Here is a 20022-nt window from a genome sequence, read left to right on the forward strand (position 1 = left end):
AAGCGGGTTCCCCAGGCAGAGAGCCGTCCACCCCCTCCGATCACAACCACCACCCTCCCACCACCCATAGGGCCTTTTCTGGGCCTACCTTGAAGCCGTGGTGATCTAGTGGCCTCTTCAGGGCAGAAGCAATCCCCAGTCACTCCTGCTTGCACTGGCTCCAATCTCAAAATGGCTGACGTGACCTCCTGTGGCAGGAGGCTTTTAAGGTAGGCCCAGGGAGCAGTGGTGTGCTGGAGCTGGTTCGCACCGGCTCACAAGAGCCGGTTGTTAAATTTTTTACCAACTTGCAAGCCGGTTGTTCTTGAGGGCGAGCCAGCTCTCCCTCCCCCCCCTCCTTGTCCAGCAAATTCTTCGGGGCAGGCAGGAAAGATCCCCAGTCTTTTCTGCCTACTGCCGGAGATGACTCTCCCCCGTTGCCGGATCGCTCTTTAAAAATGGCTGCTGAGACTTCCAGCGGCAGCCTTGCGAGACTTCTGCTGAAGTCTTGGAGGCCGCCCTTATAAGTCTCGGCCATTTTGAAGAACGATCCGGCAGCGGGGGAGAGTCAGCGCCGGCAGGAAAGACTGGGGATCTTTCCTGCCTGCCCCGAAGAATCCGCTGGACAACCTGGGTAGCTGGGGGGGGGGGGGGGGGGCAGGGGAGGGAAGGGAGTCGCTGGTCGCTGGACATGGGTGGCTGGAGGGAGGGGCAGGGGAGAGAAGGGAGTTGCTGGGCATGGGTGGCTGGAGGGAGGGGCAGGGGAGAGAAGGGAGTCGCTGGGCATGGGTTGCTGGAGGGGGGGCAGGGGAGAGAAGGGAGTCGCTGGGCATGGGTGGCTGGAGGGGGGCAGGGGAGATAGGAGAGTCGCTGGACATGGGTGGATGGAGGGGAGGGCAGGGGAGAGGAGAGGAGAGTCGCTGGACATGGGTGGATGGAGGGGAGGGCAGGGGAGAGGAGGGTCGCTGGACATAGATGGATGGAGGGTAGGGGAGAGGAGGGTCGCTGGACATGGGTGGATGGAGGGTAGGGGAGAGGAGGGTCGCTGGGAATGGGTGGATGGAGGGCAGGGGAGAGGAGGGTCGCTGGGCATGGGTGGATGGAGGGCAGGGGAGAGGAGGGTCGCTGGGCATGGGTGGATGGAGGGCTGGGCATGGGTGGATTGATGGAGGGGAGGGCAGGGGGAGAGGAGGGTCGCTGGGTATGGGTGGATGGAGGGCAGGGGAGAGAGAAGAAATGCTGGACATGGATGGAGGGAAGAGTGACAAAGGAGATGAGATGAGGGAAAAGGAAGAGAGGAGAAAAACTGCACATGGATGAAGAAAATAGGCAGAAGCTGGATCCACTGGACAGTCATGTCTGCAGAGGACCAGAAATGAAGAAGAAAGGAGGAAAGGAAAGAAATAAAGGAAAGGAAGCCCTGGAAACGGAGTTAAGAGGACAGATAGCAGCAGAATTGGATACTGGGCCAGCATGATCAGAAAAACAAAGTCACCAGACAACAAAGGTAGAAAAAAATCATTTTATTTTCATTATAGTGTTTGGAATATGTCCACTTTGAGAATCAGGTGCTCAACATTAAAAGTTTATATTTATTTACTTATTTATGGAATTTTATCTCACATTAAACATGAATTAGATTGGAACCTGGGATCATTTAATTTTTTTTTTCCTGGAGTAATGCATTGCCCCCCCCCCCCCCCCCGGCTATAGTCAGCTCTGCAATTTGGGGGGGGGGGGGCGCAGAGGGGGACCGGGGAGAGAGCCTGTTGTTAAACATTTACCAGCACACCACTGCCAGGGAGGGTCCTACAGTCGGTGAGACGGCTATGTAGGGGGTGGGGGGGGTGTTCAGTTTCAGCTGAAAATGCATTGGCATTTTTGGCTGAAAGCAAAACATGGCCAAATCTGGATTTTGGGCTTGTTTTGGCGCCAAAGCCAAAACTGAAATTTAGTCTGCCTCTCCAGCAGTTCCATCCTTTGCTGCTGCCTCCTTGAAGGACACAAATCTGAATTCTAGAGTATACAGATGAATTCTAGACTATGGGTTCCCAAATCTGTCCTGGGGGATTCCCAGCCAGTCAGGTTTCCAGGATATCTGCAATGAATTTATGAGAGAGATTTGAATGCCCCATCTAAACTGTATGCAGATTTCTCATGCATATTCACTGCGGATATCCTGAAAACCTGACTGACTTGGAGATTCCCAGGATGGGTTTGGGATCTACTGACCTAGATGTGCCAAAGAAGTTGAAGGGGAGTAGACTGAAAAGTAATCTAAGAAAATACTTCTTTACTGAAAGGGTGGTGGATCAGGGGCGTAGCCAGACCTCGCAGTGGGAGGGGGCCGGGGTGGGGTGGGGCACATATTGGTCTGCCGCCTCACCGCCCCCACCCACTGCCGCAGCAAATACCTTGGCTGGTGGGGGTCCCCAACCCCTGCCAGATGAAGCATTGTCCAGTGCCGTTCTCCGGCCCTGCTCTGTCTTTCCCTCACTTCCTGCACACTCCTTTTAGTGAAACTGAGCATGCTCAGTTTCACTAAAAGGAGCATGCCGGACGTGAGGGGAAGACACAGCAGGGCAGGCAACGCAGCAACATAGCAGCGCCAGAGACCGGTGCTGGAGAGTGCTTCAGCTGGCAGGGATTGGGGACCCCCGCCAGCAAAACCAGGGACCCAGAGGAAATTGGGGGGGGGGGGGGGGCAGGCCCCCACGTAGCTACGCCACTGGTGGATATGTGGAACAATTTCCCGGTGGAAGTGAGGACTGTATCTGAATTGAAGAAAACATTGGACAGGCATGTTGGATCTCCTAGGAGGAGGAAAAGATAGTGGATGATGTGGATTGGCAGACTGGATAGGCTATATGTTCTTTATCTGCCGTCATTTTCTATGTTTCTATGTAAAGTGTCACCTACCCTTGGCCCAGGGGGACCATGTTCTCCAGCTGATCCAGGCTCTCCCTGCAAACAACAGAAAAAAATGACATTATGGTGAACTTATTTCAGTCGATATTCAGTGCTAGTTAACAGGCCAGAAACAGCATTAAATATCGGGGGGGTGGGTCGGCACTAACAACTGGCTATGTCAATATTCAGTGCTGGCCAGTTAAATTTATAGCAGCCAAAGATAGGACTGCTATTTAGGCGGTCTAAGTCAACCGGTGCTGAATATTTCCAGTTATCTCGTGATATAACCAGCAAAATAATTTTTTTTTTACACTAACCATCAATATTCAGCAGAGATAACCAGTTATCTCGAGCTGAATATTAGTGGTTAGGCACCAAAACACTATTTAACTGATCAGCGGCATTGAATAAGCGGGGTCAGCTGTCACGTATACACAGCAGGAACCTGGGTTTGTGAGCCCTTGGGCCACTGCCAAGGAGCAGCAGCGGCAGGAGAATCACCCCAGCACCAGATAAGGCAGACCGGAACTGGAACACGGTGGACTGGAGTAAGGCTTCACCTACACTTGGCCACCTTTCACCAAGAGTTGAGCTCTGGGCTTCAGGTGGCCGGTAGGACTTGCAGGACACGGCAGGACACAGCAGCAGGCTGACAAATAACAGGAACACAAGATACACGCTGGGTTCCAGGAAAACCCGTAGGCAAACAAACAATCCAGAAACAAGCCGGGTCAGGGCAGGATGTAGACAGAAGAATAGTCCAATAAACAATCCAGGTCTGGGCAGGCGCCAGGCAGAAGAATAGTCCAAAAAACAAGCAGAGTAAAAGTCACCAACACAAACAGCACAAAGGCACTGCAACACTTCACACCAAAGAAACGCCTCTGAAGAACACTGTTGCAAGGCAACTAAGAACCTTACCAGGTGGTTAATAAAGGCAGGTCACAAGGGAGTTCACCAGGTATGGGTGCTGCTTGGTTCCAAAAAACTCCCAAAACAATCTGGAGAGCTGGAAGATCCGGACCGGACCAGCATATCTTCTGGAACCCGGGAAACAGTAAACCATCACTTCGCAGCATTCTCCAGGTCTAAACCCCGGGGACTGAGGTGACTGCGAGCCCGGGACCTGGGCACAACCGTGACATCAGCGCAGATCGTGGCACTTAGGCACGCTGCCTCCCGCAGGCTGAACATTGTCCTCATTATCTATACTATTTGAAACTGGCAAACTCAGAACCAATGGCACTTGGGGGCAATTCTGTAACTTGACACCTCAATGCCAAATGCTGAGCATCAATTCTATATGCTGTTATAGATTATGAGCCTTAAGTTGGCCTTGTGCCTACATTTAGGAGCACCCAGTAACCTGGTTGTTTTTAACTGGTGCGCCTATGTATACACAACATATAGTATTCTATAAGGTGTCCCCAAAATTCTACATATGGTGCCTTAAGTTGTGTGTGCACAACTTAATTGATTAACAAGCGGGATACGCAGATTCAAGATGGCCGTTTAGAGTGAACGTGTGGAAGCAATGCTCTCAGCAAGTCAGTCCTAGCTTTCGCTATGCCTAAGCGGAGGGGCAAATCGGGCAGCATTGTGTCTTCTGGCCGACAAGCAGTCCCGGTGATCGGACCTATGGACCTATTCGTTCAGAACCTGCAAGAAAATGGGTCTGTGAGTGGCACGTTGGCCGGTGCAGTTGGAGGCCTAGAACCAACGCCGGTGCTTGAGACAACATTGAGTCCGGACCAGAGGACGCCACCCCCGCAACTGCAGCGAGCAAGTACCCCTTTGATGGCGTCTACCACGGAAAGTTGGATAGACTCGAGGCACGGGAACAGCTTGGGGTAGGCTCGGAGAGATCCGCAACGGTGGAAGTTGGAATCGCTGCGAGACAAACAACTATATCGGCGGGGGAACTCCTGGCTACGGGAAGTGAGGTAAGTACTTCTTTGAAAACTAATCTACCTATGCAAATGTTTGCCTCACTAGAAAAACCATCTGAAGTGACTCTTGAATCATTGTGGACCTTGATTGCCTCTTTTGGTAAGGCTTTATGCCCCCAAATAAATCAATTAGAATTAAAAACTCTAACTTTAACCGAAGATACGATAAGAATGAAGTGAAGTTACTAGATGAGAAAATGCAGAATTTCGATCAAAAGGAAAAACAAATTCAAGATATTCAAGCGACAACAGTTAAAGATTTGATGAACTTGCGCAGGAAAATTGAAGTGTTAGAAAATAATCAGAGAAGCAATAATCTCAGGTTTATTAATTTTCCAAGAATTAAAACAATGTCACCAAAAGAAATGCTACTAAAATACATGAAAGATATACTTCAAGTTCCTGAAGAAGCAATTCCTCCGTTTCTACAAGTATATTACTTACCGGTGAAAGCACCAGGAGAACAAGAGATCTCAGAATCCCCTTTAGACGTGTCAGTACTACTAGAGACTTCGGACTCTGAAAAAGTTATTTCTTCTACTTTGATTGCTACGATGGTACTGGCACCTGACAAAGGGTGGATGATGAGACTTTTCTTTAAAAATAGAAACAAAGACTTTTTTGGATTAAAAATAAGAATATTTCCGGACGTGACAAGAGAGACCCAAAAAAGAAGACGTCAATTTCTTCTAAGTAGACCTGGAGTACAACAGCTGGGTGCTCCTTTCTTTTTGCATTACCCATGCAAATGCATAGTTAGATATCAATCCATTAAATATGTATTCTTTGAACCTAAACATCTCACTGAGTTCTTAGTAACCAAGAGAACTGAAAGAGAAACTCAAGTGTCCTGAGAGAAAAAGGTTTCTTGCAGCTCCACAGTGTCACTCTTTTTTTTTTTTCTTCGTTATAATATTATTTGAGTTCCTAATTCTCCAAGTTGTAAATCTTCAATCGTATTTGTGGACTTTAGTGGTTTAAATATAAATGGGGGAATGAAACTGATTGTTTTGTATTCATCCCTTTTCATGTTACCAAATTTTCTTTAAATGATCTTGTATTTAACTACTTTCTGTACAAGTGTGTTTGCTTGGATTGTAACTTTAAAAATTATAAATACATTAAAAAAATACAAGCCAATCAGTGCCAATAATTGCTACTTAACCAATTAGCAGCACTAATTGGCTTTAATTAAAATGTACGCGCATAACTTTCTAGGTCTATTCTACAATGCGGTGCACGTAAATTCTAATGCATGCAGTCGAAAGGGGTGTGTGGAATGAGCAGGTTGTGTGCAGTTCAAAAAACTATGTGCACTATTATGGAATACACCTGATCTGCGTCTGGTGTTAGGTGGCCTAAATTGATGCGCATAAGTTTTAGTCACAAGAACGGCGCGTGAGCATTTTCTATAAACTATGCCTAACTTTAGGCCGATTTTTAAGGCACCATTTACAGAATTTGGCCTTGTGTGCATGTGACAAGCCCATGTCCTGTCCATGCTCCACCCATGGGCACGCCCCCTTGCAGTTATGCACTAGGGCACTTATGAGCTCCTTTACAGAATATGTACTGTACTTCAGCCTGCATGTTCCCAGATATGGAACTGCCCTGATTTTATGCCATCTCAATAGCTGTATTAATACCACTGTAAACTGGATTATTGGAAGGCTCTGAAGTTTTTTTATTGGATCAAAATAGGAATAATCTAAAGATACTGCTTTATTTGAGATTCCCTCTTCAATTTTCCTTCTTATAAAGATAAATATAATTCAGTATGTACTCATTAAAAAGGAATGCAGAAATGATATAAATATATTTTTTTCTTTACTGACTGAAATTTGCATCTATGAAGGTTTTCTCATGATTTTCATACATATATCAGTGCAGACATTTTCCTGTTTCCAGCTCTGGCATATTAAGATTGCCAGACGGCTTCAAATTTTCCTGATAGGGTAGTAGTAGTAGTAGAGCCAGACATAGGTTTACCCCACTGCATATAGACGTACTTACTCAGACTTAAGTCCACATGGGCAGCAAGCATTCTCCAGCGTGTTCGGTTGACTGTAACAGTTTCCATTTCTTCCTAGTTGGTAGCAAGGTACTGAGGATCTTCTTTGAATGTGCTACATCAGGTCTTCTTTGGACTTTCTCTCTTTCTCTTGTCATCTGTTGCTGTCCATGACATTGCAGGTTTGGAATGCCAATAATTATGCAGACTTAGAATACGAGCAGGATCCTTCACTTAGCTACAATATCTTGGAGACTCCATGAGTCGTTTCTTCTCAAGATCTTCTCTCATTGGTTATGATAGGTGACAACAAGAATTCTTCTCAAACACTACTGAAGTATTTGTTTTTCAAACCAGAACATAATGTCCTATGAGGGGCATACATTTCTAATAAAGTACAAATATACAAAGGGGCTAACCATAAAGGACCTTAAGAACTGACCCCCCCCCCCCCTCCCCAATATTTAAAACCATTTAACTCGCCAGGAACGGCACCTAGCCAGTTAAATGGTACTTAGCCATCTATCTGGTGATATTCAGCGGGAGACAGCTGATAGTTTCTCCCAGCACTGCTCTACCATCAGCAAAGTCCAAGCCCATGAGCTGGTTTTGATCATTTTCCCGACTGTCAACATTTGGCCTGTTCAATATCTTTATATTTATGAACTTTGGTCCTGGGGAACTGAGGAACTGAATTTGATTCCCACTTCAGGCACAGGCAGCTCTTTGTGACTCTGGGCAAGTCACTTAACCCTCCATTGCCCCAGGTACAAATAAGTACCTGTATACAATATGTAAGCCGCATTGAGCCTGCCATGTGTGGGAAAGCGCGGGGTACAAATGTAACAAAATAAATTTATTGAGACTTACTATACCGCCTTATCTAACTGGCAGATCCAGGTGGTTTCCAGACTAAAAATAATCAATAACAGCAATGTATAAGGAACTACGACAAAAAAGAGAATACATTCTATCAAGAGACACCTACATACCAAGGGCGGGGAAGAAAGGGATGGGGACAAAGATGGGTAAGGGAGGGAAGGGAGGAGAGGTAGGAAAAAGGATGTGGTGGGCAGCACAGAACTACGTAGTTCAGATCAAGTCAAGTGCCTGTTTGAATAGCCAGGTTTTGATTTCCTGTTTGAAGCTCCTAAAGAAAAGCTCTGCATGAATTGAAAGGGGAAGGGAGTTCCAGAAAGATGGTGTTATAGAAAAAAGCACAGTGACAAGTGGTCTCAAGTTGGGCCAATCGTGGGCCAGGAAGAACCAAGCGATAATCGTTAATAGAGCGAACCAACTGGGTAGGTGAATAGGGGATAGTGAGAGTAACTAGATAAGGGGGCAGACCTAAACAGTAAGCTTAGAACATCAAGGTAAAGAGTTTGTAAATTATATGCTGTTTGACAGGGAGCCAATGATAATTTCACAGATGTGGGGAAACATGGTCTCTCTATGGACATAAGAGGCAGATAGCCATATTCTGCAGAGATTGGAATTTCTTTAATATTGATTGGGAACATCCTAGAGAAACAATGTGGCAGTAGCCTGGTGATTAGTAGAGATAAAATGAGAGAATGAAAGGAATCTAAATCTGCATAACAAAGTCTTTGAACAGAAGAAACAAAACTGGGGCAAGTACACAGCCTTGTTGCACACCAATCACAACATTGAAGAAGTTTGTCTGTCTTTACACGGCAACTAGGGTTTACATAAGTGTTCTCGGATATGTTGATGTACCACTGGGAGGTACACAGAGGTTGCATTTTCCAAATGGATTCGCTAAGATTCCTGCATGCGATGTAGTAAACTCAAGATTGGATCAACCCTGTCAAGTGAATCTGGAGCCATTTAACAGACCTAGCAAACATATGAATCTGTCATTTACCACTCTCACTAGTCTTTTAAATACCTTTTCTCCCTGTGGTCCTGGTATTCCAGTCTGGCCAAAATCACCAGTTTCTCCCTGAAGAGAAAAAGATTATTATGTTATGATTATTATCCACAATTCACAAATAACGTGTCACAGTCAGTGTTGGCCAATTCACTTTGTTATGATTTGAGTCCTACCCAAGGGCTTGGGAATCATAAACGTAGCACAGGATAATGTATGAGGTGTTATTACCAATAATGGGCCCGATATTCAAAGCGATTTATGTTTAAACAATTTTTATTCAATATGTAAACTCTGGGCAAACATTACACGATAGACAGTACACTTCAATCTGAATATAACTAATCATCAGTTTGCTATTATCCAACAATAACAGTTATGTCGTCCTGTTCCCCCCTCACCCATCCTCTCCCCCCCTCCCCCTTTACCCCAACCCCCCCCCCCCCCCCAGTACTCTCTACCCCCTTTCCCTGATCCCCTCTGCCCCCCTCTTCCTGCTTGCACACCCTATTGTTGGGCCTATCTACCTTCCGCCATCTCCCCATGGTAGCCCATTGAGTACTTGACTGCGTGCTCTCGGTGATATCTTATTAATATATTTCCTCCAAATAGCCAGAAATCGTGCTTGTCTTTTTGGTGTCAATCGTGCCCCTCTCGCTTCCCAAAGCATGAGCTGATGCAGCTTATTTCTCCAGTACCAGTAGGAGGGAGGCATGTCCATTAGCCAGTGATTAAGAATGCACATTTTCCCCACTATGCAGGATTTATTCAAAAACAGGCGTTCCTCTTGTGTTCCCACCCCCCATTGCCCAGGCATACCAAGCAGCATTCTGTCAAAGGTAATCACAATTGAATATCCTTATCAGGAATTTACCCAGGCCCCACCAAAAGGATTTGCTGTACCTGCACTGCCATAGGCAATGCGTCAGAGTTGCACCCCCTTGCTTACATTTTGGACAGTTATCAGAGTCTGTAACCTTTGCGTGGAATGCCCGTCTGGGAGAGAAATAGGCTCTGTGCAACACCCTGAACTGGCACTCTTGAAGTTCGGCGCTATGGACTACTCTCGCCATCCCCATCACTGATTGCTGTATGTGTCGTTCAGATATTTGTTGCATTGCTTCTGCACTCCATCTGTCAGCCACCTCTACTACTTGCCTTTCTGGTTGTCCTTTCTCTAGTTCTTTGCAAAACCAGGATACTACTACTACTACTACTATTTAGCATTTCTATAGCGCTACAAGGCATACGCAGCGCTGCACAAACATAGAAGAAAGACAGTCCCTGCTCAAAGAGCTTACAATCTAATAGACAAAAAATAAATAAAGTAAGCAAATCAAATCAATTAATGTGAACAGGAAGGAAGAGAGGAGGGTAGGTGGAGGCGAGTGGTTACGAGTCAAAAGCAATGTTAAAGAGGTGGGCTTTCAGTCTAGATTTAAAGGTGGCCAAGGATGGGGCAAGACGTAGGACCTCAGGAAGTTTATTCCAGACGTAGGGTGCAGCGAGACAGAAGGCGCGAAGTCTGGAGTTGGCAGTAGTGGAGAAAGGAACAGATAAGAAGGATTTATCCATGGAGCGGAGTGCACGGGAAGGGGTGTAGGGAAGGACGAGTGTGGAGAGATACTGGGGAGCAGCAGAGTGAGTACATTTATAGGTTAGTAGAAGAAGTTTGAACAGGATGCGAAAACGGATAGGGAGCCAGTGAAGGGTCTTGAGGAGAGGGGTAGTATGAGTAAAGCGACCCTGGTGGAAGATGAGACGGGCAGCAGAGTTTTGAACCGACTGGAGAGGAGAGAGGTGACTAAGTGGGAGGCCAGCAAAAAGCAGATTACAGTAGTCTAAACGAGAGGTGACAAGCATGCTGAAACTTTGGTTTGGATGCAAGGTGAGATATCAGGGGTAGAAAGGTAGATTTGGGAGTCATCAGCATAGAGATGGTAGGAAAAGCCATGGGATGAGATTAATGAATCAAGGGAAGAAGTGTAGCTAGAAAAGAGGAGGGGACCAAGAACAGAACCCTGAGGTACGCCGACAGGCAGAGGGATAGAAGTAGAAGAGGATCCACCAGAGTGAACACTAAAGGTGCGGAGGGAGAGGTAGGAAGAGAACCAGGAAAGCCCTGGAATCCAAGTGAGGACAGGGTATCGAGAAGTATGCTGTGATCGACAGTGTCAAAAGCAGCGGAAAGATCAAGAAGAATGAGGATGGAATATTGACCTCTGGATTTAGCCAGTAGTAGGTCACTGGAGACTTTAGTAAGCGCAGTTTCGGTTGAGTGGAGAGGGCGAAAACCAGATTGTAGTGGGTCAAGAATAGCATGTGAGGAGAGAAAATCAAGGCAGCGGCGGTGAACAGCACGCTCAAGTAATTTGGAGAGAAAAGGAAGGAGGGAGATGGGTCGGTAATTAGAGGGACAAGTAGGGTCGAGTGAAGGCTTCTTAAGGAGAGGTGTGACCACAGCATGTTTAAAGGCAGCAGGGACAGTCGCAGTGGAAAGTGAGAGGTTGAGAATGTGACAGATAAAAGGAATAAGAGCAGGAGAGATGGCATTAAGAAGGTGGGTGGGAATGGGATCAGAGGAACAGGTGGTACATTTTGAGGAAGAAAGGAGAAGTGTAGTTTCCTCAATAGTAACTTCAGGAAAGGAGGAAAGGAATGAGGGGAAGGAGAGAGAGGGGAACGGACTAGTGGAGGGAGAGGTGGTGAGGTAGAGAAAGCGAGGTTTATCTTTTCAACCTTGTTGTGAAAGAATTCAGCAAGGGTCTGAGGAGATAATGAAGGGGGAGTTGGGGGAGGGGGCACCTTGAGGAGAGAGTTCAATGTGGTGAAGAGAAGTCGAGGATTAGAGCCAAGAGAGTTGGTCAGTTGGATATAATAATCCTGTTTGGCACGTAAAAGAGCAGATTGGAAGGAGGACAGCATGAACTTAAAGTGTAAGAAATCAGCAAGGGCCCGAGATTTCCGCCAGAGGCGTTCGGCGGAGCGGGTACAGGAACGTAGGTAGCGGATATTAGAAGTCAGTCAAGGTTGGGGTTTTGTACGCCTTACAGGGCGGGTCATCAAAGGTGCAAGAGTGTCTAAGGCAGAGGATACTGAGACCTGGCCCAACGCATCTCCCTCTAAAAATTCCCGCAGCTGTCTCCCAAACCCTTGAGACAACTCCTCTTTTGGCATGCTTTGTACATAAAGAGCTAATTGGTAGGCTAGTATCGTTGCTAGGCCCCCCGCGCACCTTTGTGTAAAGTCAGTTACTGAAATCAAAGTACCATCCTCCTTAATAAAGCTTTCTAGCAAGTCCACTCCTTGTTCCTGAAGTAAACGGAACACTACATTATCTCTGCCTGGTGTAAAATCGTCATTTCCACCTATCGGGATTAATATACTGGTGGTCGGGTCCTGACCCCATCTCTGCACTAGTTCTCTCCACATATGCCACAATGGCCCCAGCAATATACTTCCTCTGATTCTTTCCGATAAGTTTCCTTTCCTTTTAACATGTAATAAGTAATATAAATGCCAAGGATAGAAGAACGCCCTTTCCATCTCCATATCCGTATAAGTGGTGGTGCCTAAAATCCAATCCCGCAGGTGTCTTAGGAGACATGCCTGGTTGTATAGTCGCATGTCTGGTAGTCACAACCCTCCCTGTCTCCAGTTAGTCTGCATGGTATTTTTTTTTAGCTCTAAACCTCTTATTCACAAGCCGGGTCGGGAATCTCCCACTTTTATTTGCAAACCTATATAGCTGATACTTATAATACATGTTTGTTTTCTGCGCCCTCTCTTGCAGCAACTCATTTAAGGCTTGTTGCGCCTCCAATAACTGTGATCGAATTCGCAAGGTGTGCCATTGGCTGTATTGTTGCCTTAAAGCTACCACCTGCCCCTCCAAACGATACATCTCTCTATTCCGGACCTTCCTTTTAAAGGCCAGGTAAGAGATTATCTCTCCCCTGAGGACGGTCTTTGCTGACTCCCAAAAAAGAACAGGGTCTGCCTTATGCTGCTCATTATTGGCACAATATTCCCTCCACTTCTCCACCAGAAAAGGCAAGAATTGACTGTCCCGATATAAATGTGCAGGGAATCGCCAGGCCCCCAAAGCAGGTCTCCCCTCTCCCACCCTTATCTGCATCCTCACCCAGGCATGATCAGAAATCATAATGGGGCCTATCTGAGCTTCCTCCACTTTAGTCAGTAAATCCCATGATAGCATTATATAGTCTATTCTAGACAGCGTTTGGTGAGCTCTAGAGAGGTGCGTGAAATCTTTTTCTGTAGGGTGCAGCGTTCTCCACACATCTACCAATTCCAGTGCATTACACAACCTTAATATACCTCTTTCCCGTCTGATCATCTCCCGCCCTGTCGGATTGGATCTATCCCAAGCAGGGTCCAAAACATCATTCAGATCACCCCCCAACACTATTGGGATATCTCCCATCGCATGAATTTTGCAAATAATTTGGGTAAAAAAACGTTTGTCATAGTTATTTGGAGCATAAATGTTACAGAGTAATAAGGGCTGCCTTTCTAGAATCACTGAGGCCAGGACATACCTCCCCCCTGGATCAACAGTCACTCTTTTTACTTCTACATTTAGACCTTTCTTAATTAAAATGACTACACCCCCCTTTTTTCCCCATGCCGGAGCATCATACATTTCTCCCACCCACCATGTTTTCAATTTTTCATGCTCTTTTCGTGTTAGATGTGTTTCTTGTAAGAAGGCTACTGACACTTTCCTGTCATTCAGCACCTTCAGTATTTTTTGTCTTTTTTACCGGGGAGTGTATATCCCCAACGTTCCAGGTCAGTATCTGTAATGTTGTCATGTCACAGCTCTCTCAGAACTAGGGCCTCTACTTGCCAGCTTCTTGGATTCTGTTTATGCCAAGGGAGTGTCCCAGCCTCCACTCCCTCAGTCATTTGTACCTCTATCTCCTCTGTTACGTGCTCTTCCCCCAGGTCTGTCCTCGATGTGTTACCAATAAAACCACATGCAAACAGGGCTATCCAATCCCACCCTTGCATCCCCCTTCTCTCCCCGCCCTTCCTTCTCCTTCCCCCGCCTGCCCTCCCCCACCCTTCCCTACCCACCTCCTCACCCTCTTGCTTCCCATTCCAAACCCCTGGGTCCCTGATTGAGACCATCACGTTTGACGCCATTTTCTCCCCTCCCCTCTAGCAAACACCACAACATCCACACTTCCTCAACAAGTCCCCAACTAATAGCAAGTCACTAGTAACTCATCCGTACTCTTCGCAACTTCAATCTACATACATATCATATTCTCTAATGCGCTAAATATGCTGATCCTGTGCTGCGCTGTTAATACAGGTTTATTCTCCCACACAACCACATGTCCCAAAAGTCCCCCTTTAGGCTAGATATGCAGGTCTGCTCACCAATGCAAAGCGGGTGCTAACCCAAGTTCCAGTTCGTGTGGGTCTGCACCGCTTTCATAAATCCATACTTCCTACAAACACTTAGAACCAACATTAAACTGCAGTTTCTGTGTATGCAATCAGTTAGTGCTTCTTCTCTGCCATGTGGTAGCAGAGCCCCCCATGGCCTGTTTTGCAAGGAAACTGTCCAAGCTCCTCAAAGTCTGTGTATTTGTAACCTATAAACTCTGAAAACACCAATTTAACCATAGCAAATAGCTTATCTGTCCTTCCCCAGGGATCAGGCTTCTGGATCTTAGAGCTCATGCGCTAACCTGGGGAGACTTTAAACATAGTTCTGAGGTTCGCTCTCCTTTTAGATGGCTTTCCATTCCTGGCTAGTGTTACCAACCACTGTGCAAATCCCCAGCTGGAGAGGCTACTCCGCTTAACTTACAGTTATCCATTAGTTCCATCTGACCCAATACTCCGCTCCTTCTCGCCTCTTCAAGTTGTAATCGGGTCCAGCTGTCGTAAGAAATTCTTCGCCTCTGCGACGGAGTCATACATTTTTGTTGATGATTGATAGGTAATTCTCAATTTCGCTGGATACATCAGCGCAAATTTAATTTTCCTTTCAAACAGTTGAGAGCAGATTGGAGAAAAACTCTTCCGCTGGGCTGCCACCGAGGCTGAATAATCTTGGAAACATAACACCTTTTGATTGTTATACCGCAGCCTCTTTGCCTCCCGTAGCGTTTGTAAGATCAAAGTTTTCTGCGCAAAGTTGAGGAGGCGGCAAATCACCACTCGGGGCCTGGATTCTGGCTGCCTTCTGGGTCCCACCCTATGCGCTCTCTCTATTTGAATCAGGCTGCTCTCCGAGCTCAACTCTAGCTCCCGCGGCAGCCAAGATTCCAGAAATGCACACAGGTCTCGTTCTTCCAGGGTTTCGGGCAGCCCGACAAAGCACAGGTTGTTCCTTCGGGACCTGTTCTCAAGGTCTTCGAGTTTTTCTTCGCAAGCAGTGAGCAGTTTTTGCATCTTGGTCTGTGCTTCCTCCACCGTCACCATTCTGTCCTCCAGGTCCCCCGTGCGCTGTTGGTAGGAAACTAGTTCCTGACTCAGTTTTTCCATGTTGTTCTGCAATTGCTCTAATTTGCTATCAATTGGGCTCAATCTTTTATCTAGCAATATCTCCATTGCCCCAGTCACCTCAGCTGCGATCTCCGATACCCACGCTGATCCCGCCATCGAGCCTGCTGGGCTAACGGGTGCCGCCATCTTGTCTTCCGGGGCTATATTGCGATCCTTCTCCTTTTGCAGCGATTTCGCGGCCATGCTGCTTCGTTTCTTCCCAGCGCTTTCCTGAACTTTTGCTGGAAGCGTTGCCCGAAGTTCAGCTCGTTGGTTTGCGTTTTAAGGTACTAGAAATCGACTGAGGGTTGAAGGGATGGCAGGAGACAAGTTGCTAGCGACTGCTCCCGATCATAGCGTCACGTGCATTCAAAGCGATTTAAATGGCCAGGAGAGGTTCCTGGCCATTTAAATGGCTTGCCCGGGGCTATCCAGGGATATTCAGCAGCACTTAACTGGTTACTGCAGCTGAATATTCCTGTTAACCAGTCATCATCTAATGGGCGAGGGGCGGGGCATGAGCGGAGCATGAACTTAGCACTGATTTTTAGCTCACTAACCAGCTAAGTAACTTCATAAAGTTAGGGCAGCAAAAGACTGTCCTAACTTTATACAGTGAAGTCAACCGGGCGTTGGTCTAAATATCTGCCAGTGATCAGTAAACATCTAGGTAACATCCGGGTAACTGCTGAGACCTGGATATTCAATGCTTGGAGCTGTGCATGCCCTGGAATTGAATATCCAGGGTCAGTTCAGCCCCGCGGCTGTAAGTGGCTCAGATGCATTACTGCCCTGGGCTGAATATCAAAAGCAGAATAATAATAAACAATTTATAACTATGTATTATTTATATAGTGCTGTTGGGAGGGGGTCTTTTACAAAGGCGCGGTAGCGTTTTTAGCATGCGCTAATGATTAGTGCATGCAAAATGCTAGAAATGCCCATAGGAACATATGGGCATCTCTAGCATTTAGCGCATGCTTATTTTTAGCATGCACTAAAAACGCTAGCGTGCCTTTGTAAAAGGCGCACTTGCTGACCTGTGGTAAGGCATTTTTAAGCTCTTAAATAAATATCCTATATAATAAAACAGATCTCCAATGTTCTGAAGCTGACTGCGTGGACATAAGCCTTGAGGCATTCGTGCTTCTGTATCCATCTCCTGAAATGATGACGTCTCCCACTTCTGGGTGCGTCAGCAGCGACAGTGCCCAATCACAACATAGCAGCGCGAGCCAACTCCGTCGCATACCTGTGCTGACAGGGGACCCTAACCCCTGATAGCCGAAGTCCTCTTCTCGGCTGCCACGGCGTTGGTTACTGAATGATCTGATCACGTTTCTGTGCGTAATTTATGTTTCTCTGTATATACCTTTATTGGGACTTGTAACTTTATTGGAACTTGTGGGGAAATTTCAACATTGGTGCCCCGTGTGAGGAGTCAGCGGCGGGACTGCTGACAAGTTATCTGTTTTTGGTTGATTGATCAACGGTGCATCGGTCTTACGATACTGGCCAGCTCGTGAGAGGTGCTCTGCAATCTTCTGATTCGTAGACGGGGACTGCTTGGTTTTTGTGAGTATAATTTTTTTGACGTCATTCTCTCTTCTGTATTATATTTCATTACGCTGCTTGCAATCCTTCTTTTTTCTTTTTTATTTTTTCTTGCACTTTTTGTTCTTTGCTATTATTTGCAATACTATTGTACTATATGTAAGATGGCTAATATTAATATAGATATTGAGGTGCCTCCGCCTGATGTTTCTGAAAATCCTAAATATACATTATATGTAGATAGTACAAGTTCACTGACTCCTCTTGAGCATGTACGCACTGCTTTACCTTTTCAAAAGGATCAAATTCGTAAGATTCATACTAAATGGGTTAAATATGCGTCTAAGGACGCCTTTTTAGGGTGGCCAGATAATGGCTCTTTTGATCGTTCTCTACTTTTACAAATGTTACAATACATACAAAAAAATAAGACAGGTAAATCGTTGGACAAACATTTGCATATTTGGAACTTATTTACTGTTACTTCTGATATGTGGCATTATGATAAAAAACAATGTGAGGATAAGCAATTTGTGCAGCAACGAGACCAGGCTAGGACACAGTATGCTACAGATTCCATAGTTACACCAACTGCTCCCCCACCTTACGTTGCAACACACGATAAGGCACACACACATACAGATAATACACAATCCTTGTATCCACTAAGTGCTTTAAAGCAACTGCGTGATTTGGCACGCGCCGAGGAGGAAGATGTCTCAGCAGTAGGATATAAAAAGTGGAAAGAAGGTGTGCGCAAGTCAGTTAAATCAAAAGTCAGAAAGGAAAAGAAAGAGGTCGTGCCTGATACGGATAGTAGTGAGTCTGAACCAGAGACAGATAGTGACATAGATGTTACAGACACAGACAGGCAAACAGAGGGTGAACAGGGAGATGATGAAAATGAGGCAAACATTGAATTTAAAGGGTCCTTTACGATGAAAGGACAAGTTAATCTTATTAAACAACAAGAAGAGCAGGAAAAACAAAAAGGGCACGAGGAGAAATCCAAACCACCACCAAAATTGGCTAAAGAAAAAACGAGTGTAGATAAACCCAAACATAATGCAAAGGAACAATGGACTGCTGATAAGGGTATGTTTTTAAAGGCACTTCTTAAAGAAATGACAACAGATCTTGTAACTCAGTATGGTCATGGATTTTGGAATGAGATTGTGGGTACTTTCTCTAATATGAAAGTCCCCCTGCCTATAAATGTAAAAGGGCCTGCCAAAATTAAAGATATAACTAAGGTAGAAGAAATAGTTACTAGGAAAGGATTGGGCTAATCAAGACAGACTTCTGGCTGGACTTAAAATATGGAAAGAAATTGCTACACAGATAGTGGCACAAGCAGAGAGAACGGAAGATGAAAACATTACGTGTCCTATATTTACACGTACAGACGCATTGGGTAACACAACTAGAGTATATAAACCATTTAATCCCATTGATATAAGTACAATGACAAATAAATTACCTAATATCCAGAAAGGTGCAAGGATATGGCTAGAACAAATGGATACGTTAACAGCAGGAACACAGTTAGCAGTGGGAGATTTTAAGGCATTTTGTACGGCTGCTGGAGTAAGTTTGACCCAGTTAGCGGTACAAAGTCAGAACCCAGCTATACTTTCCCATACACAGGATGGTGTTATGTTTTCAGGGAATGCAAGACGAGACTTAAGTACTGCATTACAAATAATGTATCCGACGCAGGTTGATTTCTCTGCGATTACCACAACAAAATGGACAGGAAAGGAAGATTTCACAATGCATTTAACGAAATGTATGCAGATATACAAGGCACAGACAGGAGAGGACGCTGATGTGCCACCAGCCTCAGCGATTTTCTTGCATTTGTTTTTGGTAACATTACCCATGAACATGAGAAAAAATTTAGATAACGTTGTTGCCTTGGCAGCAAAGCCATGGCCTGAAATTAGGGCAACATTAATACATTTTAGTACGATACATATGAAAATGTTGGAGACACCAGTAAAAGAGCAGCAGAAGTTATCTGATAAACTTGTGGCAATGCAGATTAAAGAGATAGAAGATAAAAAAGGGAAAGGCAATAAAGATACACGGGGACCTATCTATTATATGACCCCGTCTCAGAATCCCATAAGTATGAATCAATCTAATCAGTTCCCAATGCCATATACATCGCCCCAGAATTTTCAATCATTCCAATATCCCCCAAGAGGGAGAGGAATGGGTAGAGGGCGTGGAGGAAGAGGAAGAGGATTTAGTCAGCCTTCGCCAAATAGAAGAACAAATGTCCAATGTTGGACGTGTCTGAATTGGGGACATTATTCAAATGAATGCCCCTTAAGGGTTGGACAAATGATGCCTGTACCGATAGGGAACCTAAATTTAGGACAACCAGTGACTCCCATGATCCAAGGTCAAACGATTGGACAGGTACTTGATCACGGGAACTCAAATGCTAATAATCCATTTGTGACACCACAGACAATACCTCAGTCGCATCCACCACAGGTACCGCAGCAGCAATTCCCTGTGTGGCAATCTGAGCCAGAAAGTGAGGACAATGTATACTGACTAGGCACAGGGGGGAATGACGATTTCACTTTTTCACTGAATACACAAGAACCCTTTGTTACTCTGTTTATAGGACCAGACCATGTTCCCATCTCCTTTCTCATTGATACCGGTGCCACCAGATCGGTCTTGTGTAAACGAATAAAAGGGGTCCCTTTGAGTAAACGAGTTGATACATTGGTAGGATTTGAGGGAAAAAAGCAGGACAAACGCGTGACAATTCCCACAAATGTTATTTTAAAGGTACAGACTATTAATAATGAGGAAAGGATACGAACAGGAACGATTGATTTTGTTGTTGCAGAAAATTGCCCTGTTAATTTGTGCGGACGAGACTTACTTACTCAATTAGGACTAACACTTAAATTTCCACAAGATAAACAAAGTTTATTGATTTCAGTCCTACAAGATTTTTTCTGTACTGAGGAAGAGGAGGAGGGAGATAAATTATTGAAAAAGTTGCCCTCTGACATCTGGAGTACACCAGATGATCCATATGGTAAGGCAAAGATGATACCTCATGTAATACGCTTGAAACATGAGAATGATGGCCCTGAGTGGCCACCGTATCCCATTAAGCCTCAGTTACTTACTAAAACATTGTTGCAGATTGAAAAACTTTTAAACATAAT

The 20022-nt window shown here is 45.5% G+C and overlaps 1 protein-coding gene across 3 annotated transcripts in view; it reads right to left on the reverse strand.

Moving 5' to 3' along the window:
- Window positions 1-20022, reverse strand: part of COL13A1 (collagen type XIII alpha 1 chain) — a 1024165-nt gene that overhangs the window by 261743 nt on the left and 742400 nt on the right. For all 3 annotated transcript variants that reach the window (XM_030203528.1, XM_030203531.1, XM_030203529.1), the window contains exons 21-22: window positions 8759-8812; window positions 2899-2943 (exon numbers count right to left, since the gene is read on the reverse strand). In XM_030203528.1, the coding sequence (XP_030059388.1) occupies window positions 2899-2943; window positions 8759-8812 (99 nt within the window). The remainder of the gene's footprint in view (window positions 1-2898; window positions 2944-8758; window positions 8813-20022) is intronic.

Source organism: Microcaecilia unicolor, chromosome 5, assembly GCF_901765095.1.
Source record: "Microcaecilia unicolor chromosome 5, aMicUni1.1, whole genome shotgun sequence".
Taxonomy (NCBI): domain Eukaryota; kingdom Metazoa; phylum Chordata; class Amphibia; order Gymnophiona; family Siphonopidae; genus Microcaecilia; species Microcaecilia unicolor.